This window comes from Borostomias antarcticus (assembly GCF_949987555.1).
Source record: "Borostomias antarcticus genome assembly, chromosome: 16".
NCBI classification, from domain to species: domain Eukaryota; kingdom Metazoa; phylum Chordata; class Actinopteri; order Stomiiformes; family Stomiidae; genus Borostomias; species Borostomias antarcticus.
In genome coordinates, this window is record NC_140249.1 from 20,510,177 (window position 1) to 20,532,676 (window position 22,500).

At 43.9% G+C, this 22,500-nt stretch overlaps 1 protein-coding gene across 1 annotated transcript in view; it reads left to right on the top strand.

Annotated features, from left to right (window-relative positions):
• The window catches only part of insc (INSC spindle orientation adaptor protein), a gene marked incomplete at both ends in the record, with an annotated part of 27,353 nt that overhangs the window by 3,427 nt on the left and 1,426 nt on the right, over positions 1-22,500 (top strand). Inside the window, 10 exons of the mRNA XM_084451172.1 lie at positions 6,148-6,505; positions 7,367-7,419; positions 7,623-7,746; positions 9,691-9,804; positions 15,408-15,533; positions 19,151-19,322; positions 20,300-20,478; positions 20,932-20,998; positions 21,302-21,457; positions 21,948-22,024. Of these exons, the coding sequence (XP_084307298.1) occupies positions 6,148-6,505; positions 7,367-7,419; positions 7,623-7,746; positions 9,691-9,804; positions 15,408-15,533; positions 19,151-19,322; positions 20,300-20,478; positions 20,932-20,998; positions 21,302-21,457; positions 21,948-22,024 (1,426 nt within the window). The remainder of the gene's footprint in view (positions 1-6,147; positions 6,506-7,366; positions 7,420-7,622; positions 7,747-9,690; positions 9,805-15,407; positions 15,534-19,150; positions 19,323-20,299; positions 20,479-20,931; positions 20,999-21,301; positions 21,458-21,947; positions 22,025-22,500) is intronic.

Genomic DNA, 22,500 nt, shown 5'->3' on the forward strand with positions numbered 1-22,500 from the left:
CTTACTTACTATAGGTTGTTCTCTCTCTATCCTGTCGCTGTCACAATTACAATAGTGATGTCTTCCTGTCAACCAGCAGCCCATAGCGAGATTTAAACATAGCGAGGACTGAGACCATTTCTATGAGGAGCATTACTTTTAGACAGAATGTGCATAGACATTGACATTGACTCTTTCAAAAGGTCAGCCTTCTTCAGAACATGTGACACTTGAGCTAGTTCGGTGGGGGAGCTTTATGTATCATATTCACATACCTGCCTAGGAAGGGAAAACGCTGTATTATTGATGGGCCGGTGCAGGAAAACCCTGATAGTTCTGGGATGTTTTGGTGTTAACATGGACTGACAGCTCACTGTAAAGGGTTTCAAAGCCATTGTTGGTAAACTTCCACCTTACATCTCCTCTGTTGGACTGGAGCCTTGGCCGATCAAATGATCGGCTTGTTCTCAGGGTTCCTTGAGTGCATTCTGAACTTGGAATACCTTACAACAGACTCTAAAGCTTGAGGTCCTTCCTTCACTCACAGAGTTTAAGTCCATGGTCTAGACCTATGTACTTCAACCTGTAACTGTTTTTAATTATCAGTATTGTACATTGCATTTGTTGTATTGATATTTGTGTCTCTGTGTGAACTCGTCATCACTGTTAATGGGGGAAAGCTCAATGCCTCACGAGTATAAATAAAGATTTGAAATGAAATAGTTTCATTTCTTCCTCTGCATTTTATTGAGAAATCTCTCCGTTTTCCTCACAGATAATCTTGTGACGTTATAGAAGTCATACTCTCTATATGCTTTTAAAACTGAAATAAAAGTGAAACATGAGAGACCCAATGCACGGTCTGAAAGACTAATCAAAGTTTGGTATGAGCAATCAGTGTTATGACATTGTGTATTTAAACTTTAATGTAATCCATGATGGTATGTTCAGAAGCAGAGGCCTTGTGTGACTCTACACATTAACATGCTGTACATTACACCACAAATGGAACCAGGCAGAAATTATGCTGCCTATTTACTACACACAGTTCATGTGGGTCCCATTAGAGCTGTACTCTGCATGGCATCTTTCTACGAGGTGCAGTATATAATTTAATATCAGTATATGCACCTCGTGGGCACACACATGCATGCACTCATACACACACACACACACACACACACACATGCACACACACACATAGATACACTCACGCACACGTACACTCACAGGGAAATACACACACACACACACACACACACAGGCACAGAAACATACATTGAATGACCAATGATCTCTTCCCTTGTCCTACATCTGTGACTTCTGATACCTTTCAGTTTGCTAGACGGAAAGACGACAAACAGACAGGCAGGCAGACAAGGAAATAGATAGGCAGACAGACAGACAGACAGACAGGGAAACACTGAGACTGGTCCAATCTCTCCATGGCTGTGTTTCTGTCAGCGCGTCTGCTGCGTGTTTAGTCACCACACTATATAAACACTCCTCTCTCCGTCACCAGCGGAGTAGCAGGGCTCATCTTGGGAGTCTGTGATAACAGAGCAGCCTCTGTCGTCCAAACCTCCCTTGGCCCCGGACATAAATGTTTGTCACCTCTGATTGCTGGAGTGGACTATTTCCTCCCCGTCGGAAAACAAACCTATTATTACCATGATTTAGTCTGTGAGGAGCTTTTGGGTTGTGTTTGCGTGCGTGTACATTGAGCTGTGATTTACGGTGTGTATATAATAGTGGTGAATGGTTGTATGCGTCAGAAATGACCCAACTGTTTTCATACGTATCAGATATTGTTTGTTGTTTTTAAATATACCACAGGGGAAGATTCTTTTTCCAAATAAAATGAAAATGAAATATTTTTGCTAAAATTCATTTTCGTATAGTAAATATAATATAGGGCATACTGTATGTCCAGTCTATGGAATATGCAGTAAAAACATTTCTGTCAATAAACTCAAATAGGATCAGTGCTAGCCGTAAACAGGGCACCCAACCACCAACCGAAATCCCAAAATATACTGTATATACTGTATCCATGTATATATTTTTAGTTTTTAAATTTGCTCCTCCACACAAATGCCTCGGGTCCACCAGGTAAAAACGCCACAGGGGAATCTTGATGGGCTATTAGTACCCCCCGCCCCCCCCCGACGCTGCCCCTCTCCCTTTTCTCATGACACATGAGTCATTAGCGACTTTTGACCAGTGTATGGTGCTGGTGAGACCGGGTCAGTGGGGGTTTGGGGTGGGTGTAGAGAGTGGCGGAAGGGTGGGGGGCAGTTTTGGTGAGTTAGCTCCATCAACATGGCTGTTCTGACATCAGACTATTGAGTTAATTGGCTGCAGACACAATGGTAGTCATCGCTGTGTTATATTGTAACTGAAGATGTTTGTTTGTCTGCTGTAACCCTCTGGGATAAATTAAGTACCAATCTATCTATCTATCTATCTATCTATCTATCTATCTATCTATCTATCTATCTATCTATCTATCTATCTATCTATCTATCTATCTATCTATCTACTTACCTATCTATCTATCTATCTACCTACCTATCTATCTATCTATCTATCTATCTATCTATCTATCTATCTATCTATCTATCTATCTATCTATCTATGATTCTCATAGGTTAGTATCGAGGTTAGGTGCATTGTGGGTACAATTATTATTAGTTATAGTCCTTCTATTTCACAACATAGATCAGATGAATCTTGTTTAGGAAGTTTGATGTTGTTGGATAGATTAGAAGAATATGACTAGGTCATATTACATGTCCAACCGTAACAAACTTAGTCACGCTGTTAGATGGGGAGTCTGTGGGGAAACTATTTATTGTTTAGAATTTCTGTAATCATTAACAGAGGACGTGCTTTGAAGCATGCACTGAACTGGACAGATCACCTCTGAGAAGCACGGGGGGATTTAATCCAATACAACAGAAGCTAAACACAGCAGTGCTTGCAAGTTACACATTTGTTTTCCGAGTACGCGCTTTGAAGCACACACTGTGAGAACATGTATCTCTGAAAAGTATGGTTGAATGAAACCCAAGTTGTGTCATACTACACTGAACTTTGTTAAAACAGTGTCTGCCAGTGGCAGGTTAAAGGTCACCAGCAACCTTATATCCACAGGGAGGAGTTTCCCGCCCCGCAGGAACCCACCCATTAGGTATCTTGTCATGTGGCCGGTCTTGATGTTCTTGCTGGTCAGTGTCATATGGAGGGGGGTGTACCTGACCAGTGTCATATGGAGGGGGGTGTACCTGACCAGTGTCATATGGAGGGGGGTGTACCTGACCAGTGTCATATGGAGGGGGGTGTACCTGACCAGTGTCATATGGAGGGGGGTGTACCTGACCAGTGTCATAGGGATGGGGGTGTACCTGACCAGTGTCATAGGGATGGGGGTGTACCTGACCAGTGTCATAGGGATGGGGGTGTACCTGGCCAGTGTCATATGGAGGGGGGTGTACCTGGTCAGTGTCATATGGAGGGGGGTGTACCTGGTCAGTGTCATAAGGATGGGGGTGTACCTGGTCAGTGTCATAAGGATGGGGGTGTACCTGGTCAGTGTCATAGGGATGGGGGTGTACCTGACCAGTGTCATAAGGATGGGGGTGTACCTGTTTGCTAAAAACATAAAAATCTGGAAGACCCCACCCCCTGTTAAAAATACTCCTCTTCACTATTTCTCACCTCAACCTCTCCTACGTGGAGCTCCATAAAAAAATAAAACACCAAGCGGCCCAAGGTTAAAAGCATCCTCCGATGAGGCATAAAAACGGAAGAGACCAACAAAAATGAGGGTAAAATCACAGCCTTGATGATTAAAAGCTTTCCTTCAAGAGTCACGTTGCAGAGTCCAGACAGACAGTTTTCATCTTGTTTTGATCACTCGACCCTTAGTTACTGCTGCCTTTCCCTAGCCGGTCAAACTTTACCCCTAAAACCCAAATATCGTCTGCTCTCACAGTCAGTTCTTGGGGTTCCCAGGGGCTGTTGACCTGTGATTCTGTTTTGTATCTGTTCATGTTGGCCGCTGAGGAAGCCAGACTTCCTATCCAACAAAAAGGTTTTCACGATACAGTCTGGACATCCAGCCGCCCAGAAAGATCTGAGTTTTCCCAGAAAATGGGAATCAGGGACTGCATTTGAACTGCTGTTCCACCCCCAGTCCCTGATTGATTCCCATAGATGATGACGCAAAATGCAGGAGTGTGCTAGTAGAACGGAGCAATAGGCGGTAATGTTAAGGTTAGAAGAATCAACACAGCCATAAGTGTAGTTATTGCAGAAATATACTGAATAACAGCAAACAATTAAACAATAAACAATAGTATGCTTGTTTCTCCATCTCCCCACTATGGGCTGTAGTGTGTGTGTGTGTGTGTGTGTGTGTGTGTGTGTGTGTTTGTGTGTGCATGCCTGTCACAATGAAAGGCCTAATCTGACGTTCTTTAGTAGGTGTTGGTGGATAATTTGGCTAATTTCCTTTTATCTCCAGTCATTAAATGGATAAGGAAAAAACTGACCTCACTATACCAGGGAACAAATGTTATTTTCTGTAAGCAGACACACTACAGTATATAATATAGTAGGCTACTGTAGGTGGTGAAAAAACTCCAGAGCATCCATCTCAATGGCACTGATGTTTGATAGGTACACAGCAACATTCTTTGCCTCGACGAAAATTATCAACGGCAAAAATACACATACTCTCTTTTCCATGTACCTAATAGACCTCAGCCGGAAATTAGTTTAGAGGGCAGGGTTTACTCATTTGAATTGGACCTTTGTGCCTTTTTTGTTTACACGAACAACACCTCCGTATAGCACTCGTTGGGTTCATGTGCTCCTCCAATCACAGTCGATGCCGGTGTGAAATCTATCTCCTTATTGACTTGGTTTAACCAATGACCAATAATATTTGGAAGTAACAGCCCTCCTCCCACTTGTTTGCTCAAACCCGAGGAGGGTTCCGTAGCGTGACTATCAACCACTCGCCCTTTGTGATGTTGATTCCACTCCTCCAGTGGAGGACCCTGGAATCCCCCTTTAAACCCACAATCATCAGGCTCGGTCGTTGGAAAAGCAAAGAAAGACAGATAAATGTTTGTTTGAGTTAACAAATGTTTGAGTTAATGTCTCCTCTCCAGCGAGCTGAAATGACAGGGTGGACTAATGACTGCCAAGACTAGTGGTTATTGGTGTGTAATTGACCCCGCCTCCACACTATTGATTCCCGGATGCCTGCATGTTATTCATGGAGGTTCTTCTGTTGACGACAGCTTATTAAGATCAGTGCAGCTTTTATGAGATTTCACCCCAGAGGAAATCAGATTGGATTTGGAAATAGATTTCCAAAGTTTAATATAAATAGATTATAAACATAAACTCTAGATTTAAGCGTTAGGACACACATAGTCTGACTCACCGGATGTAGGTGTTGGAGACAATCCTTGTCATTAGTTTATTACTGCCAAATCAGTGGCGATGGAAGATTCTCCCGGCCAATCAGATTAAATCCAGACAGATTAAATCCAATCAGATTAAATCCATTAAATCCTCCCCTTCTGCTATCTCTGTGTTACCGTTGTCATAGTCCGTATTACGGTGGCCATTTTAGGACATTCTCATGAGTCAGATGTCAGATATAACCTAGATATTGTCAGATGTCACCTAGATATGTGTCAGATATCACGTAGGTGTCTCCGAACGGTAATGAGTGCAGCCAGACCTTTCTCCAGCCCTGGGACAGTGAAAACGAAGTGTAGAGATAGGTCTGGCTATATGAGACTAAGAACACACACAATTACAAATGAACCCTAATACTGATAGATGATGGCAATCTTAGTTTTCATGTTAGGAGACCCTCGAATACATTCATAACATGTCACCTATTTGAGAGTCTCCCAATATTCTTCAGTAAATACAGCAATACTACTAATTCAGATGTAGTAAGGAAATGTATTGTAGCAGTCAATGCAATCTATGACAAATTCTAAAGCAAAAAAAGTCCCCTAATATTTTCTTGCGTGCATGCGTGTGCCTGTGTGTTCCTCTGTGTGTGTGTGTGTGTGTGTGTGTGTGTGTGCATGCGTGTGTGTGTGTGTGTGTGTGTGTGTGTGTGTGTACCTCTACCAGCAGCAGGATGCATTCTCTCCAGGTGGATTCGGTGCAGCGCTGGATGGAGGACCTGCGTCACATGACGGAGGTGGAGTGCATGTGCGTGCTCCAGGCCAAGCCCATCGGCGTGGAGGAGGACGCCCAGGGCGAGCTGATCGTGGCGGCCGGGGCGGGCGACCACGTGGCGCGGGACAACCTGCAGACGCTGCTGCGAAGGGCGCTGGTGGTCAGCACCGAGCTGGGCAAGATGTTCCAGAGGCTGGAGAAAGGCCGCTGGCAGCGGGTTCACAGCACGGCCGTGCGCGCCAACTGCCACGTGCGCTCTCTGGTGCATGAGTACAGCGCCGCGCGGAACACGCCCCCGGAGATGCAGAAGGTGAGGGCTGGGCTGGGTGGATAGGGTGTGGTTTGATGCGTGGGCGGCCAAATCTGCATTCTTGCTATAAGCAGGAAATTCATACTGAATTGATCAGATGGATGTTACACTGTATATGAATGACCAAAGATTATTGATCTCTTTGAATCTCTCTTTGAGTGGCTGAATCGATGGTGAATCCCAGGAAACTTTGGCTAGATGTTAATTTCAATTTATTTTTGCTACATTATTAGTCTTGTTCAACCCTAGGGACCGTGAGTCATGCATAAAGTACAGGACGGCCACTTTCTGAATACTATGCAGCACCGCTTAAAACAGCTCCACTCATTTTTTGGACGAGGATTACTCAAAAAGACTACTAGACTGCTTTTCATGAAACTCGGTGGAGGGGTGTTGCATGAGCCAATGTAGAACCATTCAATGTTGGTGTGCACAGAGCCATGAAATGCATTCAGGGGTGGAGGTCTGTGCTCTCTGAGCACCATCTCTAGTTGAAGATATGCCTTAACTGTCTCAGGTATTCCCTGATAGCCTCAAAGAGTCATCCCAGATAGCAAGCGGATCTGGGCCATATATGGGCCGGAACTAAGCCACAAGTGCCAGATCTGGCCTGTATATGGCCCTGATTGGATTGCTGTCTGGGATGTTTTCCCTGTCAAGTGTACCACATGAAATATGCTTGCCCCATCCATCTTAAAATGGTATCTTGCTAGTTCCTGCTTCTATTCCAGCTGTGCTGCTCACTCCCAAGTTTATTCATTTTGTAACGTTTTCCATATTGTACAGTTTGCGCTTCACAGGATGACAGTTATGGTATGTTGTGTGTGGCTTTTTCTGATTATGTTTCTCTCTCTTCTGCAGTATGAGAAATCTCTACTGGAGAAGTGTATGGAGCTGACCACCATTACAGAGAGGTAAACCAATACAATATGATCAATTATACTCTTACATCATACTGTACCTCACAAATATCCAGGTGTCTCAATTAAACTTAACATGTGTATGTGCACATAGAGTGTACAAAACTGAGGCTCAATATTAATATATTGACAATTGGAATACACTGATCTTTAGATGTTTTTCTGATGTTTTTTCGCATTCTCTCCCACCTCCACAGATGCCTTCACACAGAAGACGAGTTCTTCCTGAAGTCCATGAGGGAGGCCATTCACGAGATCCTCACTGATGTCAGTGATTCGTTCAGCCACATGATTGACATGGCCCTGGCCAATGAGATCCAGGTATGTAACTCTCTAACGAAGTAGAGTAAGCTCTGTGGAGCAGGTAGATGATGACATCATCCACGCTGATTCTGGCCTGGTACGCAAACTGCAGTGTCTGCAGAGTCCGGAAAGTCGCTCAACATGGGCGCTGAAGAACCAGTCCCTCGAAGACATTCATGACATGTGATGTCAATGCCACTAGTCTGTAGTCATTGAGAACCCTGTAGCATGCTTTTTTTTGGCACGGCACAAGGCAGGAGGTCTTCCACAGCTGTGGCACCTTCTTCGGCCTTAGAGAGAGGTTGAATGTGCTCATTCCCGCTAGCTGACCAACGCATTCCTTAAGCACCCTGAGGCTGATGTTGTTCAGGCCTGGTGCCTTGCTGATTCATAGCTTTCTAAGCTCTCCCCTTACCTGGCTCTTTGTAATGAATGGGCCGGTGAGGGTAGTGGTGGGTTGAGGGTTGCTGGGACTGGGGTGTTGGGCTACTCACAGGGGTGGGTGTGCGCCAGGTCAAACCCTCCAATCTCTCCCTGTGGTTGTTCTTGGTCTTTGTCAACTCCCTCTTCTGGCCTCCTCTGTAATCTTTTGCCATAAAAGCCCCTCTTCTTTCTGTTGAGTAAGTCTTTAATGTCCTTGTTGATCCACGGTTTGTTGTTGGGGAAGCAACATATCATTTTGATGGGTATGATGCATTCCTTACAGAACCTGAAGTAGTGTGTAGTGCATCAGCAGAGACATTCGATGTCCTCCCCATAGTCCTGCGTGAACAGGTCCCAGTCTGCGGTCTGGAAACCGGTAGATTCGCCACAGTCTCCCTTGACCACACCTCCACTGTCCTGGTGGTAGTTGGCTGCTACCTGGCAACAGGCTTGTACCTGGGGACTAGATGTATCAGGTTGTGGTCAGATCTGCCGAGAGGGGGGAGGGGGAGGAGCTGTATGGCTCTTTCACATTCGCATTTAGTAGGTCCAATATCTTATTCTCTCTGGTAGTGCTTTTCACCTAGTCACATAATGACATCTGCAACCATAATAGGCCATTACCTCATCCCCGCATCACTGAGCAGGAGTAATGAAAACAAATATAGATGTGGTTCCTCTCTATTTAAAACACTTAATGATCTGAACACCATGGACTAGGCCTGTGTTAAGTAAAGAATTGTTAGGGGGAAATCCTGGGAATCTAATTACACAGTCCAATTTGTAGTTCATTGTAAATGTCCACAGTCTATTGGGCAAATATTGAACTGGGCTACGGTCCAGACTGTGCCCTTGTTATAGGACTTGGTAGATGTTGTCAACATGGTGGAAACTTGGTGGACACATGCCCAGCCATATCAGCCCTTCTGTTGAAAGAGGACCCCTTGCTAACTCACTTCCAACAGAGGAACTTCCAGTGTCATCATATACACAAGGAAGCCAACTCCCTGAATAGTTGTAAAAGAAAGCTATAAACGTATCTCTTCACTTAAGCTTTTAACTAGCTCCTTTTGCTCTTGCTTCTTATCTTTATCTTTTACTCTACATGTTTATGATATCGAAGGTATACCTGAATGATTTGTGAGTGCACTGTGAAAAGCCGGTAATTGTTTGAATGCGCAGATCGTATGGTACGGCTTAGTATTCTATAGGACAATAGCCAGTCAACAGGTTTCGATCATACAAGATAGCCCAAAGGGAGCTATAGGCCTCTTCATCTAGAGGGTGTCAGACATAGGTGTACAAAGGACGTCTAGTGGGCTGAATGTCAGATGATTTGTTGCGTTTATGACCTAGTAGGATTAGATGCGTCTTACGCGATTGACCCATCGCTTTGAATGACGAAGTATTATTATTATTATTATTATTGTTGTTGTTATTATTATTATTATTATTATATACATATGGCTCTAGAAGAGCTTCCAGCGTCATCATACATACATACAGCTCTGTGGTACCATGGCTCTCGTCCCTCTCTAGATCCTGATCAAGCAGATCGAGTCGTCAGACAGTGTGTACACTATCGGCAGTGCCATCAGCAACCTCCTCTCCCTGACCCAGGACGGACCGCAGCTCTGCAGCATCATTGCCAAGGTGGGTCTATACCTCAGCCACACCCCTCTCTGAAAACACTCTTCCTCAGCCACACCCCTCTCTGAGAACACTCTACCTCAGCCACACCCCTCTCTGAGAACACTCTACCTCAGCCACACCCCTCTCTGAGAACACTCTACCTCAGCCACACCCCTCTCTGATGACACTCTACCTCAGCCACACCCCTTTCTGAGAGCACTCTACCTCAGCCACACCCCTCTCTGAGAACATTCTACCTCAGCCACACCCCTCTGTGGGAACAGTCTACCTCAGCCACACCCCTCTGTGAGAACATTCTACCTCAGCCACACCCCTCTGAGAACACTCTACCTCAGCCACACCCCTCTGTGAGAACATTCTACCTCAGCCACACCCCTCTGTGGGAACAGTCTAGCCACACCCCTCTCTGAGAGTGATCTAGCCACACCCGTCTGTGGGAACAATCTACCTCAGCCACACCCCTCTCTGAGAACAGTCTAGCCACACCCCTCTCTGAGAGCAATCTGGCCACACCCCTCTCTGAGAACAGTCTAGTCCCACCCCTCTCTGAGAACAATCTGGCCACACCCCTCTCTGAGAACAATCTAGTCAAGCCCCAGCCACACCAGTTTTCTGAGCACCCCTCTTTCATTTTAGCCACAGCCCTCCACATCACTCAGACCAAACCCCCAAAATAGTTCTTAAAAGAGCTAAGGAATGGATCTGGCATTGGATGTACTAAACGCATGCCTCTCTATGGGTCATTATGGACCTGAGCTACAACCCATGTTAGCGAAGACCAATACATAGCTCTGCCTTCGCTCTGCCCTTCATTATGATGTCATGCCCACGTACGTACCCGTCTCCCTCCCTATGCTTGGTACCAAAGAGCTATTGCACCAAGAGATAAGACAATACAGTTCAGACAGCAAGTCCTTATGGCCATTAGCCCACTAGTCGCTTCCACGATGCTCCTGATAAAAGACTCTTACACACACACACACACACACACACACGCACGCACACGTACACACACACACACACACACGCACACACACACACACACACACACACACTTCCGTTTCAGGATCAGATCAATACTGTCACTTCCAATTAGAAGTAAGCATTGATCACAGAAAGACAGGCTCTCTCTGTTTTCCCCTACCTATCAATCCCCTCCACCTTTCCCTCCGTTCCTCCCTCCCTCCCTCATCTGCTGCTTCACAGAGAAGACGTCCTGGGAGAGATGGTTAAGAGATCAGGCCCACCAATGGGGCTAATGGATGCAGAGCCCCAAACATCTGTCTGTCTGCATGTGAATTCATTACTCTGCCTATGGAGAGACTTTTTTCAGCCTCCCTCCTCTCAGGGGGCTCAGTTGGTTGCGTAACTTTTGGAGCATGTCCAAGTTCTTCCGTCATGCTTCCATTTTCGGCGCACTGGCGGGCTTCGTCGGGCTGTTTTCATATCTACACGTAGCTGTCTAGCGCTGCTCAGCAGCCTGCTGATGTTTCCGTCCGAGTCCTTTCCCATTTGCTGTTGACAGATATGCTTTTAGTCTGTGATGTGGTGCTTCTGAGACAAGACTCTGTATGACGGGCCAACACTGTAGAAGCAATTCAGATGGATATGACCACATCAGGTTTCCGGGCAGCTAACCCTGTAATATGTATTATGTGCTGTACGTGTAAGGGTGAAATATGCAGTACTGTACTGTATAACGAGGAAACAAAATGAAATAAGCAGGATAGATTGAATTTCTTCAGCATGAGGAAAATGAGCCAAGCTGATACAGTAGCCTACATTGTGGGATAGGCCGAGTCAAGATTTAATGTGAGTTCCAGCTGCGTTTTCTCCCATATGCCAGGGTTAGCCTGGATTATGGGATCAAATTGATGCCAAAAGTATTATTTGCCAAAAGTATTCTTCACACATGTACAAAAATAAATACCCTGAGCAGTTTTGTAATACAGGGAACAGGCAGAGCCATGTCAACCAGGAGCTTGAAGGTGCTCTTATGACACAACCATCCTATATCCCCATCCGACAAACTATAGTACAGCAATCTTATTCTAGTGTTGTTCACAGCTACCCCTACAGTCTGTCTTTGTATAAATCAATCTGCATTGGTATTCTAGAAGCTGTGCCTGATGATGTCACTTGTCCGAGTGACCAATAAAATCACCCCCTTCCCTTCACCCTATCTCCATATGAGTTTTTTTTTTGTTCCTAGGATGGCGATGGAATGTTGACGCCTAATTTCACTGGTTGTGTGTCACAGTTGTAGTGTATTTCCCTAACCCTCACGTAAACCAGTCGTTTTTTGTTTCCTAAACTTAACCCTCACTACTACAGTAATACATGATTAATAAAATTAGTCCGTCACCAGCCTAGGATAAAAAATCAATCTGCCTCCATGTCAAAATCATCCCAAATGATTGAATAAGTGCCAGAAAAACAACCGTTATCCTAAAAATTCACACCCAACTCCTGATTGGTCTAAATCTCATGATACGAACGGACGCATACACACACACCCACACACACACACACACACATGTCACATACTGTATAAAGTCGCTGCACTTAGGTTTTACAGTACTCATAGTTTTTGTCCCATTGAAATGGATAATGGAAAGTTCAGTTGTTAGAGTTGTGTCAGTTGATGATTTGCACATTTTGCTGGCACTCCTACAGTTTTAAGAGCTCATACACATATTATACATCAAATGTTCACACGATTCTGCTGATTCGTACAATGTAAGTATCTAAGATATGCAATTTATAGTTTTTGAGGTATGACGATTTGTTCGACAACTATGCTCCCCATTCAAATGATTGGCTCTCCACTCTAACTTTTGTGCTGGTAATTTTGAATTCATACCCATTTTCTAACTTGTCGCCATGTCTCCAGTTTCTAAGTAACACAGACATATTATATATGAAAATGTTCAGCATGTTCCCATGATTCCTAGGGTGTCAATATCTAAGCTGTAACATGTATACTTTTTGAGAGACAGCTGTCTGAAGCCAGCATGCATTCCCATTGAAGTGAATGATGGAATGTTTAGAGTGTCAGTTGGAATTTGAATTTGGGGACACAAGCTGGCTCTCTTAAAGTTACAGGCACACTTTTATGACTATGGTGGTAGCATCACACCACGGACCACACAACTCAGGCCTTGAGTGGGCTATAGACACACGGTCTTCACTGGTGAGGGCAGGTGGGTGTCCTGGAGAGGGGTACACTGTCCACGACCTGCTATGACATGAAGGGGCGGAGTCTCGCCATCACACCACTAACCACGCCACAAACCCCTCAACTCAGCCCCTGAGTGGGCTAGAGACACACGGTCTTCACCGGTGGGGGCAGGTGGGTGGCCCGGAGAGGGGTACACTGTCCCCGACCGGCTCTGACCTGAGGGGCTAGAGACACATGGTCTTCGCAGGTGGGTGCATGGAGATTGCCCGGTAGTAGTTCTAGCAGTAGCTGTTACATACAACTGCGGCAGCTAGCCCACCTCACATTTTCTCCAGGAAATGTACTTTGTAGTTATTATTATATATATCAAAATGTTCATCTGGTTCCTAGGATGGCATAAATATCTAGGCTGTGACATTTATACTTCTTGAGATAGAGCTGTCTGAAGCCGGCCATGCTTTCCTCATGCCTACTCTCTAGTGCTGGTGTGCAATGGTATTGGCGTCCCCGGATTGGTTTAATTCTCATGCTACAAATGGACACACACACATCACATACAGAAGCGGCTGCACCACTTAAAAATGAAATCACTCATTAAAAAAAAATATTTGTGTGTTTTTATCGCTTATACTTTATCTATACATTTTCAGGGCTCTCTAGATTGCAGGAAAGTGTGGTTATATTGTATGGTGTAAATGATCAAAACTCCAAACCCCCCCCCCCCACATGCACCACTGGTTGTACTCACTGTCTACCTGTTTATCTTCTGCGACGTTGCATATGGATATCTAAATGCGTCCATCTTGGCAGACTCTCCCATTTCTTTGCTCTCTCGTGTCTGGAAACAAATCAGAGGAGCATGAAAGCATGATGTAACAATAATTCAGCCCACGAGCAAAATGACGGCCCTGTTTAAATCACGTTTACACTGGGAGTTCAAACAGGGTTCAGAAACACTTAACACGCTTCAGCACGGGAACTTCCCATGACACCTCCATTACCAAGATAACACGATGTAAGGACAAAGGTGTCTCTCTCTCTCTCTCTCTCTCTCTCTCTCTCTTCTTCTTCTCTCTCTCTCTAGGCTATATCTCTATTCACCAAGATTAATAATTGTCTAGAGGACCAACCATATGTTGCGGGGTCAAAGACAGCTTCATGGATGTATGGGTAACTTAGTCAAGCCAAGTCAAAATGCATACTTTATGCCCCAGTAGGTCAACTGGGATGTGGTCATGCTCAGTATAATGTTTACGATGCAAAAGCTTGAAAGTGTTTACAATGTTGGCCACTACATTCATTTTTATCTTTACGTTTGACATCCTTTGATGTGAGTACAAGATGTTGATATGAGGTAAAGTACTTAACCACCGTTACTTGGCACAGTTACTTTACCACAGGTACTGCGGCTCTGGGCCACTGTTTTCCCTCTTGCAGCCAAAAACAAGTAAACATAAGTCAGTGCTGCTGAAAACTACTTTGAGGGAGAGACTGAGGCTGGAAATATGACAATTTCATATCTGTATATCTCTGTCTGCGACTCTACTCTTAGTGTTTTGTGCTTGAGTGCTGGCCGGTGGCTGGATGGAGGGGTTCCTCTGGTATATCCAAGGACTCCAGGATACAATATTGTGTGAGCAGCTCACGAAAGAGCGGTCAGGTGTGGGGCAGGGCGATTAGCCACTCCAGTCCCTGGCTGCATGGCCTCTATCTGAGCATGAGACACGCCACCCAGAATAATGGGTCTTATTAGGATAATGGTGGTCGTTACCGGAGCTGGACTTCTCTGTAATTCTATCAATCTCCACGGCGGATAGGATTCTCTCTGCAAGTGTTTTCGTCAGAGGAAAACCTCCAGAACACATTGACCGGGAGTTAGGTTACTAAAAAAAGACATATTTACATTTGTTTACCTCAATCTGTATTGCCGTGGAGATATACAGGCATCTTGAAGAGACCAAATATAAACCGTTGTGGTCAACATTTCCTGAAAAAGCATGAGTAATAATGATTGTTCTTGGCTGGTTCTATTAGCACTATGAGTTATGTGAGTCACTACATAGTCTGGTTGGCAAGTTCACTGACCACAGCCGATCCATTGGACAATGCTGGCTGGCCAGTTGGGTATTTTTCTCTAGCCCATCGGAAATGTCGGCTTTAGTCTGTTTATCATTGTAAAAGTTGGCTAGTCTCTTGGACTCTTATGTCAAGCCTTTGGTCAACTATGAGGCCTAATCAAAATAGATATTTAACTAACATGTTCATCTCTTAACATAGCAGAGTTTTTTTCTTTTTCCAAGTGTTGTTTTTCTACTTTCAGTGGGATGTAGCCTACAGTATTACACCAAAAGCTTGCTAGCGGTGATTGAGCTGTGTTGGCGAGCGGTGTTAACGTCGACATTGTGTTTTTTTCCTTCTACAGGAGGGTGCTGTGGTGGCCTTGTTTAAAATCTGCAGGCAGGACTGCTTCAGTGACCTCTACGCACATGCCTTGAGGACCGTGGCCTCTATCTGCTGTGTGGAAGAGGGCATCAACCAGTTGGAGAAGGTACTTCTTCCCCATACATACCTGTATACACACTTGTAAATTCACACACGCACACGTAGTACACACACACACACACACACACACACACACACACACACACACACACACACAAACACACACACACACACACACACAATCAAACTGCATACACTAACACACCTACAGTACACAGCCGACATCCCATGTTTATGCACTAAAGTTATATACCGTGGCTGTACTGTACGATATAAGGCCCAGACGAACAGTTTATATTTGTCATCAAGACTGAGACCATCAGTGGGAGATGTCTGGGCTTCCTGTGAGCAAGTTGCGCTTCGCTAATATTAGACACTATAGCTGTATCCCTCACAGACTGTGTTTTGACTGGGGAGCCAGTTTATTTTCACAGGTGAAATCGTGCTAACAATGACAGCAGCAGGAGACTTCATCGCATGAGTGCTGTTCGCTGTACAAAGGAGCGTTTGTTTCTCCTCTGGCTAAAGCTGTTCCCTCGCAGGCACATTTATTTGATGTTTTGTTTTTAATTTGGCCCAGATGGATACACACACGCACACACACACACACACACACATCTATTGTCAGTGTAGCGTGCATACCTGTAATGGTGTTGTGTGTGTTCTTGTGTTTGCGTGTGAGGAAGAGAGAGAGATGGTTGGCAGAGAGAGAGTGAGAGAGAGGGAAAGCGTTAGTGTGTGTGTGTGTGTGTGTGTGTGTGTGTGTGTGTGCATGTGTGTGTGTGTGTGTGTGTGTGTGTGTGTGTGTGTGTGTGTGTGTGTGTGTGTGCGTGTGTGTGTGCGTGTGTGTTTGTGAGAGTGGAAGAGAGTCACAGAGACAGTCAGAGAAAGAGATCATACCATTATTAGTTTTAGTCTTTTGAGAATCGTAACCAAACACAGAACAGACATTGAATCAAATTAAGGGTTGGACAAAATAACCTCACTCACAGTAACAATTCCCCAATGGCGTGTACAGTACACTCACAAAGAGCAACCAGCCATAGAAAAAAGATAGAAACAAGCAACATCAGATTAGATGGCAGCGTCTCAAGAGGTGCCTGTCAGGAAAGTCTACGCTGCGAACTGAGAATGAGCAGCCGCTCAGCCTTGAGCGACGCACCTGCCTCTGCTTACTGGCAGGTTTACTCATTGGTGGGAGCTGTTTTTGTTTTTTTAACGATGATACCATAGCATTGTGAAAACACAACGTTCTTGCACCTGTCATTATATTCGTTGAACATCTGTTACTCAAATAAAGAAATAAATACATAAATAAATATATAAAGAAAGAAAAATACAGTATTTAAATGGCCACAGCCTGTTCTTCACTTCCTGTCCTTCTACTCTGTAGTCACGGTGCCTTACCCAAAAAAGTAGCAGTGACTATTCTTACAATGTCCAAAAGTACCAATTTCAAGCATCTTATCTTATAAATACCTTAAATAGGGTTAGGATAAGGATTGGCTATGGTAAGGATTAGGGTTTTAGGGATAGGGTAAGGGTGCCGTAAGAATAGCAGGCACAAAGGCAGCTGCTGTAAGAATAGACTGTGCCAAAAATTAATTCTTAGAGCTGTGTATTCTACACTTCCGAAAAACAGGAAACAAACATACTTCTTAACTAAACTTTTCCAGTAGGCTATACTATACTATACTAAGTCACTATGACGATATTCTGCGTCATTGGGCAGAGCTGGCGCAGTGCTGATGTACTGTACAGGAAGCCAGGAATAGGGGAGTGGCCTATCACGAAGCTCCGCATTGTGATGCTTATGAGGATGTGAGGCTGACAGGTGTGTCTTGGAAGTGAGTTACAGTTGTTATGAGTTCTCTCCCACCAGTTATATGCCTCCTAAAAGTTTGGCTGGAGCTCAATTTCTAATGAGAAACTTAATGCTGAAGAGTGAATTAGACATAATTGTTATGTTGATATGGTGTCAATGTTGATACATACTGTATCACATTGACTGGCTCCAAAGTCTTAGCTCAAACAATGTAGTAGGCTTTTATCATAAATCTCACAAACATTAAAATAACTTAATACTGTAGGGTTATACATTGGTTATAGAGTATATTATTTAGCACTCTAGGATACTATTTGTGTCAATATTCATTTAAGAACACCCATATTAAAGGGCTACTGCAGCAACTTTAACTGTCTGAAACAGTGAGTTTTATTTGTGCAACATTGCCACCGTGTGGATAAAACATCTCTCTCCAATCTGATGACAGCACTGTTAATGTGACTCCAACACTTTTTGATTCAACTCAAGTGTTTCTCTCTCTAACACTTTCCCTTTTTATGTCTGTTTCACACACATACACACACACACACATGCATACATGAACACACGCGCACGCACGCACACACACACACACACACACACACACACACACACACACACACACATACATTCAAACTAAATCTGAGGCTCTATTTCAGTCTTTGCCCTTAACACACACACATACACACACACACACACACACACACACACACACACACACACACACACACACACACACACACACACACACACATGCCATACAAATGCACATGACAACCCTTGACTATCTAAGATAATGTCCAACTAGAATTACCGTGAGATAAAAGCTGGCTGAAATGTCTAGACTTTCCCGTCTTTCCGTGACTAATTATAAAATCGCTTTGCCCAGCAGTTTTTCCGACTGCTATAAAAACTGCTTTTATTGGATTACTACTCTCTATAATATATTAGGAGACAATTAAAGACACTGGCTCAGTGCCAAAAATTAGTGACACATGGAAGGATAGCGCTTTCACATCACAGACCCGCAGAATTATTTTCGCGACACATGAGTCACGTTCCGCTAACTTGATCCACACGCATTGGGATGCAGCCAGCCACATAGTGGAAGCCCATAAAAGCCCCAGTCCCCCCCCCCCCCAGAGAGATGCCAGTAAAATTGGAGTGGTGTGGTTAATCGTGATGGCTTTATGGGCAGAGCCTCTAAAGTCTCACCCAGTTTGACCTGGGACACTTAACTATCAGTCTGCCCAGCTAAAAATAGAAGCAATACAGTGATTATGCTATGAATCACAACACTTTTTTAAAGTGAATAAAATGAATGCTAGGGGCTTGTTATATCACAGTTGCCTCTGCACTTTGACAGACAGTTTCTGGGTAGCTAGATTTCTGTTGTTGATGCTGTTTTACCTGAGTTTACAAAAATCCTATTTTAAAGCGAAAGGGTGAGAGAGAGAGAGAGAAAGGAAGAGAGACAGACATAGAGAGAGACAGAGAGTGTGTGGGTCTGTGTGTATAAGTGTACAGTATGTGATATGACTTAATGTGTGTGTAAGTGTAACGTGTGTGTGTGTGTGTTTTGTCTCCCTATTTTAAAGCGAAAGGGTGAGAGAGAGAGAGAGAGAGAGAGAGAGAGAGAGAGAGAGAGAGAGAGAAAGAAAGGAAGAGAGACAGACATAGAGAGAGACAGAGTGTGTGGGTCTGTGTGTATAAGTGTACAGTATGTGATATTAGTTAATGTGTGTGTAAGTGTAACGTGTGTGTGTGTGTGTGTGTGTGTGTGTGTGTGTGTGTGTGTGTGTGTGTGTGTGTGTGTGTGTGTGTGTGTTGTCTCCCAGGTGGACGGGATCCTGTGCCTGGCGGACATCCTGACAGATGAAAGCAGCGCTGAGGCGGCGAGGGCGGAGGCGGCGGCGGTGGTCGCCCAGATCACCTCCCCTCACCACACCTCCACCCAGCACCTGGCCAGCTTCCTGGAGAGCATGCAGGACATCGTCACCGCCCTGATCAGTGAGTGGGAGGGGTTTCCTCTCCAAACGCCGGCTAGGCCTACACTCCGAAAATACGATTATTAAAGGGTTCTTCAGTTGTCCCTGTAGGCGGAGAACCCTGTCTACAAATTAGCAATGAGAGAAAATTACGTCGACCAGGGTAGATCCAGTCAGCTACAATCTCACAGTTTGTGGGTCTGGGTACCCATAAGGCCATAGAAGACAGCCCAGTGTTGCTGATTGGATCTCATCACATGTGCTTGCTTTGATGTAGGTGTTGGCATGCCTCCAAGCATCATCCTGACACCAAATTATAATTATTATAATTGCTGTAGCAGAGCCACACAGCAGTCTACAAAGATGGGAGTTTCCTAGAGGAGCTCAATCACGTAGCCCTTTTGATTTATGATAGCAATATACATGTAGCAATATTTAAATGTTTCAAATCTTGCGAAGATCGTACATACTGCAGCTTACGGAAGAGCATTAGGGCCAACAACTGAGTTTTTTTTTTTTTTTTAAGCTTCTGAGTTCTGTTTAAAGTCAGAATTTCTGTGGAAAAAAGTCAGAAATAACTTTTGAGATTAAAGTCAGAATTTCTGAGATTAAAGTCAGAATTTCTGAGAAAAAAGTCAGAAATAATTTAGAAAAAAGTCAGAATTTCTGACTTTAAACTCAGAAGCTTAAAAAAACAAAAACAACTCAGTTGTTGGCCCTAATGCTCTTCCGTAGCAGCTTTAAGTGCCATGATTACTGATTTAACAATTCAGGACCAATCACAGTAGTTGTTTTCCACCACATTTTAGGGTTAGGGTTTGGCTGCACTTCATTTGTTTTAGATACCTGGGAAAATATGATTGACTAAATATGTTCTTTGTTCAAAAGTAACTTTGAAAGAATTTTGATTGTTGTTGATGTTTAACGAACTGTTTCTTATTAGCTTCTCTTCATGGAGTATTCACAGAGAGGGCTGACTGGATGTGTTGTGTCCTCCAGAGCTGTGCGAGAGCGCCTCCTGTGGTGAGGTCTTTCTCCTGGCGTCTGCAGCCCTCGCCAACATCACATTCTTTGACAGCATGGCCTGTGAGATCCTCCTCCAGCTGAGCGCCATCCATATCCTCCTCCAGGCCTGCAGAGACCCACAGAGGGTGGACACGCCCTATTCCAAAGACCAGGTACAGGAGGACCTTCAATTCATTTTATTTATCAATCAATCAATCAATCAATCAAAGCTTTATTTGTATAGCGCATTTCATACCCAGAGGCAACACAATGCGCTTTACAGAGAACAAGGGATGTGGGCATACGACCCACCTCTACATATTCCAGAGGGAAGCAAAGGGTGCTTTGTACAGTATATGATCTATACACACTCTATCAACTGCTGCAGTATCAATGCTGATGATGCAAAACATCGTATTAATTAGTTAGGGTAAAGGTTAGGGTTAGTGGATACAGTAGTTAACTGAATGTTTGTTGAGGTTGAGTATCTATAGACTTAAATGAAGTGTTACCCCTTTCTGTACTGTTGTGTACAACTAGGTGTTGTACTGTACATTTTTATAATATTTCTAAATGTCTTGGGATGTCACAGTTTGAGGATGGTCTTCCTGTCTCGGCCCTTATAGGTGGTGACAATTCTGGCAAATCTATCTGTCTTGGAGCAGTCTGCATCTGAAGTCCTTCAAGAGAAAGGTACACACAATGCATTCATACTTTTCCAGCATGCAATACAATATCATGCAATTATGAATTTGCTCCACCAGATGGCAGTCTTCTTCAGAGCATGTGCTCACCTAACATGTATAGTATACAACTTGTTCTTGGGTTTAGTCTGACTGTGTTTTGTGTGTCACTGCATTTCTTTTCTTTTTTAAACTCTGACTTTTGTCAATATATTAATAGACTCTATGTGTTCCCTGTGTGTCTTTCAATATTTTTGACCTGTAGTTTGTTTATTGTCTGAGTTTGCTGACTCTTGTTTGTTTTATCTGATAGGGATCGAGAGACTGCTACTGCTACTGGGGGAGAAGCCATCCTCCACCAGTCCATCAGAGGGCGCTGCGTGCGAGCGTGTCCAGCAGAAAGCCGCTGTCACACTGGCCCGTCTGAGCAGAGACCCAGATGTGGCCCAAACAGCCATCCAGCTGCAAGGTAGAGCCAAGTTATATATGTGGAATTGCTCACTACTTACATTATTTACTTGACAAAGTATTATTTGAATCTCTTCTATCTCTAATGTCTTAAGAGTTACATTCGAAAGACACCTCTTTTGAGAACGTTGAGGAAAAGTGGCAGTTATTTCAAATAAAATTGTCTCCAGTGAGTCTTTTCATAATGATCATCAATGATACACAAGATTATGCGACTCAATCTGAATTACTTATCTACAGAATATATCACAGAACATGCTGTTCTTTGGAGGAAGGCATGTCTGAGTCCTTGAACCACCAGTCGCTCACTCTTGGGGAAGCAGATCTTTTTGAATGATTTATTAATCTGGGGACACTATTTGACCTGAGGGACGTTTTCCTATTCAGCAAGTCATTCTGCTTTTCAGTTATAGAAATCACTGTAGTTCATGTAGATATTTAAAATAGATAGTAAAAGCCCAAGTAGTAACCTATACATTTTGTTTCTCCAGCTATTCCTCGTCTTATTGACCTGTGCAGGTCTCCAGCAGAGAGAAACAACAGTGACTCAGTACTGGTTGCATGTCTGGTAGGTATCAAAACCTGTGGCTGTGTGTGTGTGTGTGTGTGTGTGTGTGTGTGTGTGTGTGTGTGTGTGTTTGTGTGTGTGCTTGCGTGTGTGTGTGTGGGCACATGTATGTATGTATGTATGTATGTATGTATGTATGTATGTATGTGTGTGTGTGTGTGTGTATGTATGTATGTATGTACAGTATGTATGTATGTATGTGTGTGTGTGTGTGTGTGTGTGTGTGTGTGTGTGTGTGTGTGTATGTATGTATGTATGTATGTATGTATGTATGTATGTGTTTTGCATAATGGATAAGAATGCTGTATGTAACTGAACTTGCTCTATTCCATGTGGGCTTGTAATGCCCTCCTGCTACATGATGATCTTATTGATACACCTATATGTCCACATGCACTTCAATGGTAATTTTCCAGGGCATGCCCGGATCACATACTGTGTGTGTATCTAATAACTGTCCAATCCAATTAGTTAAA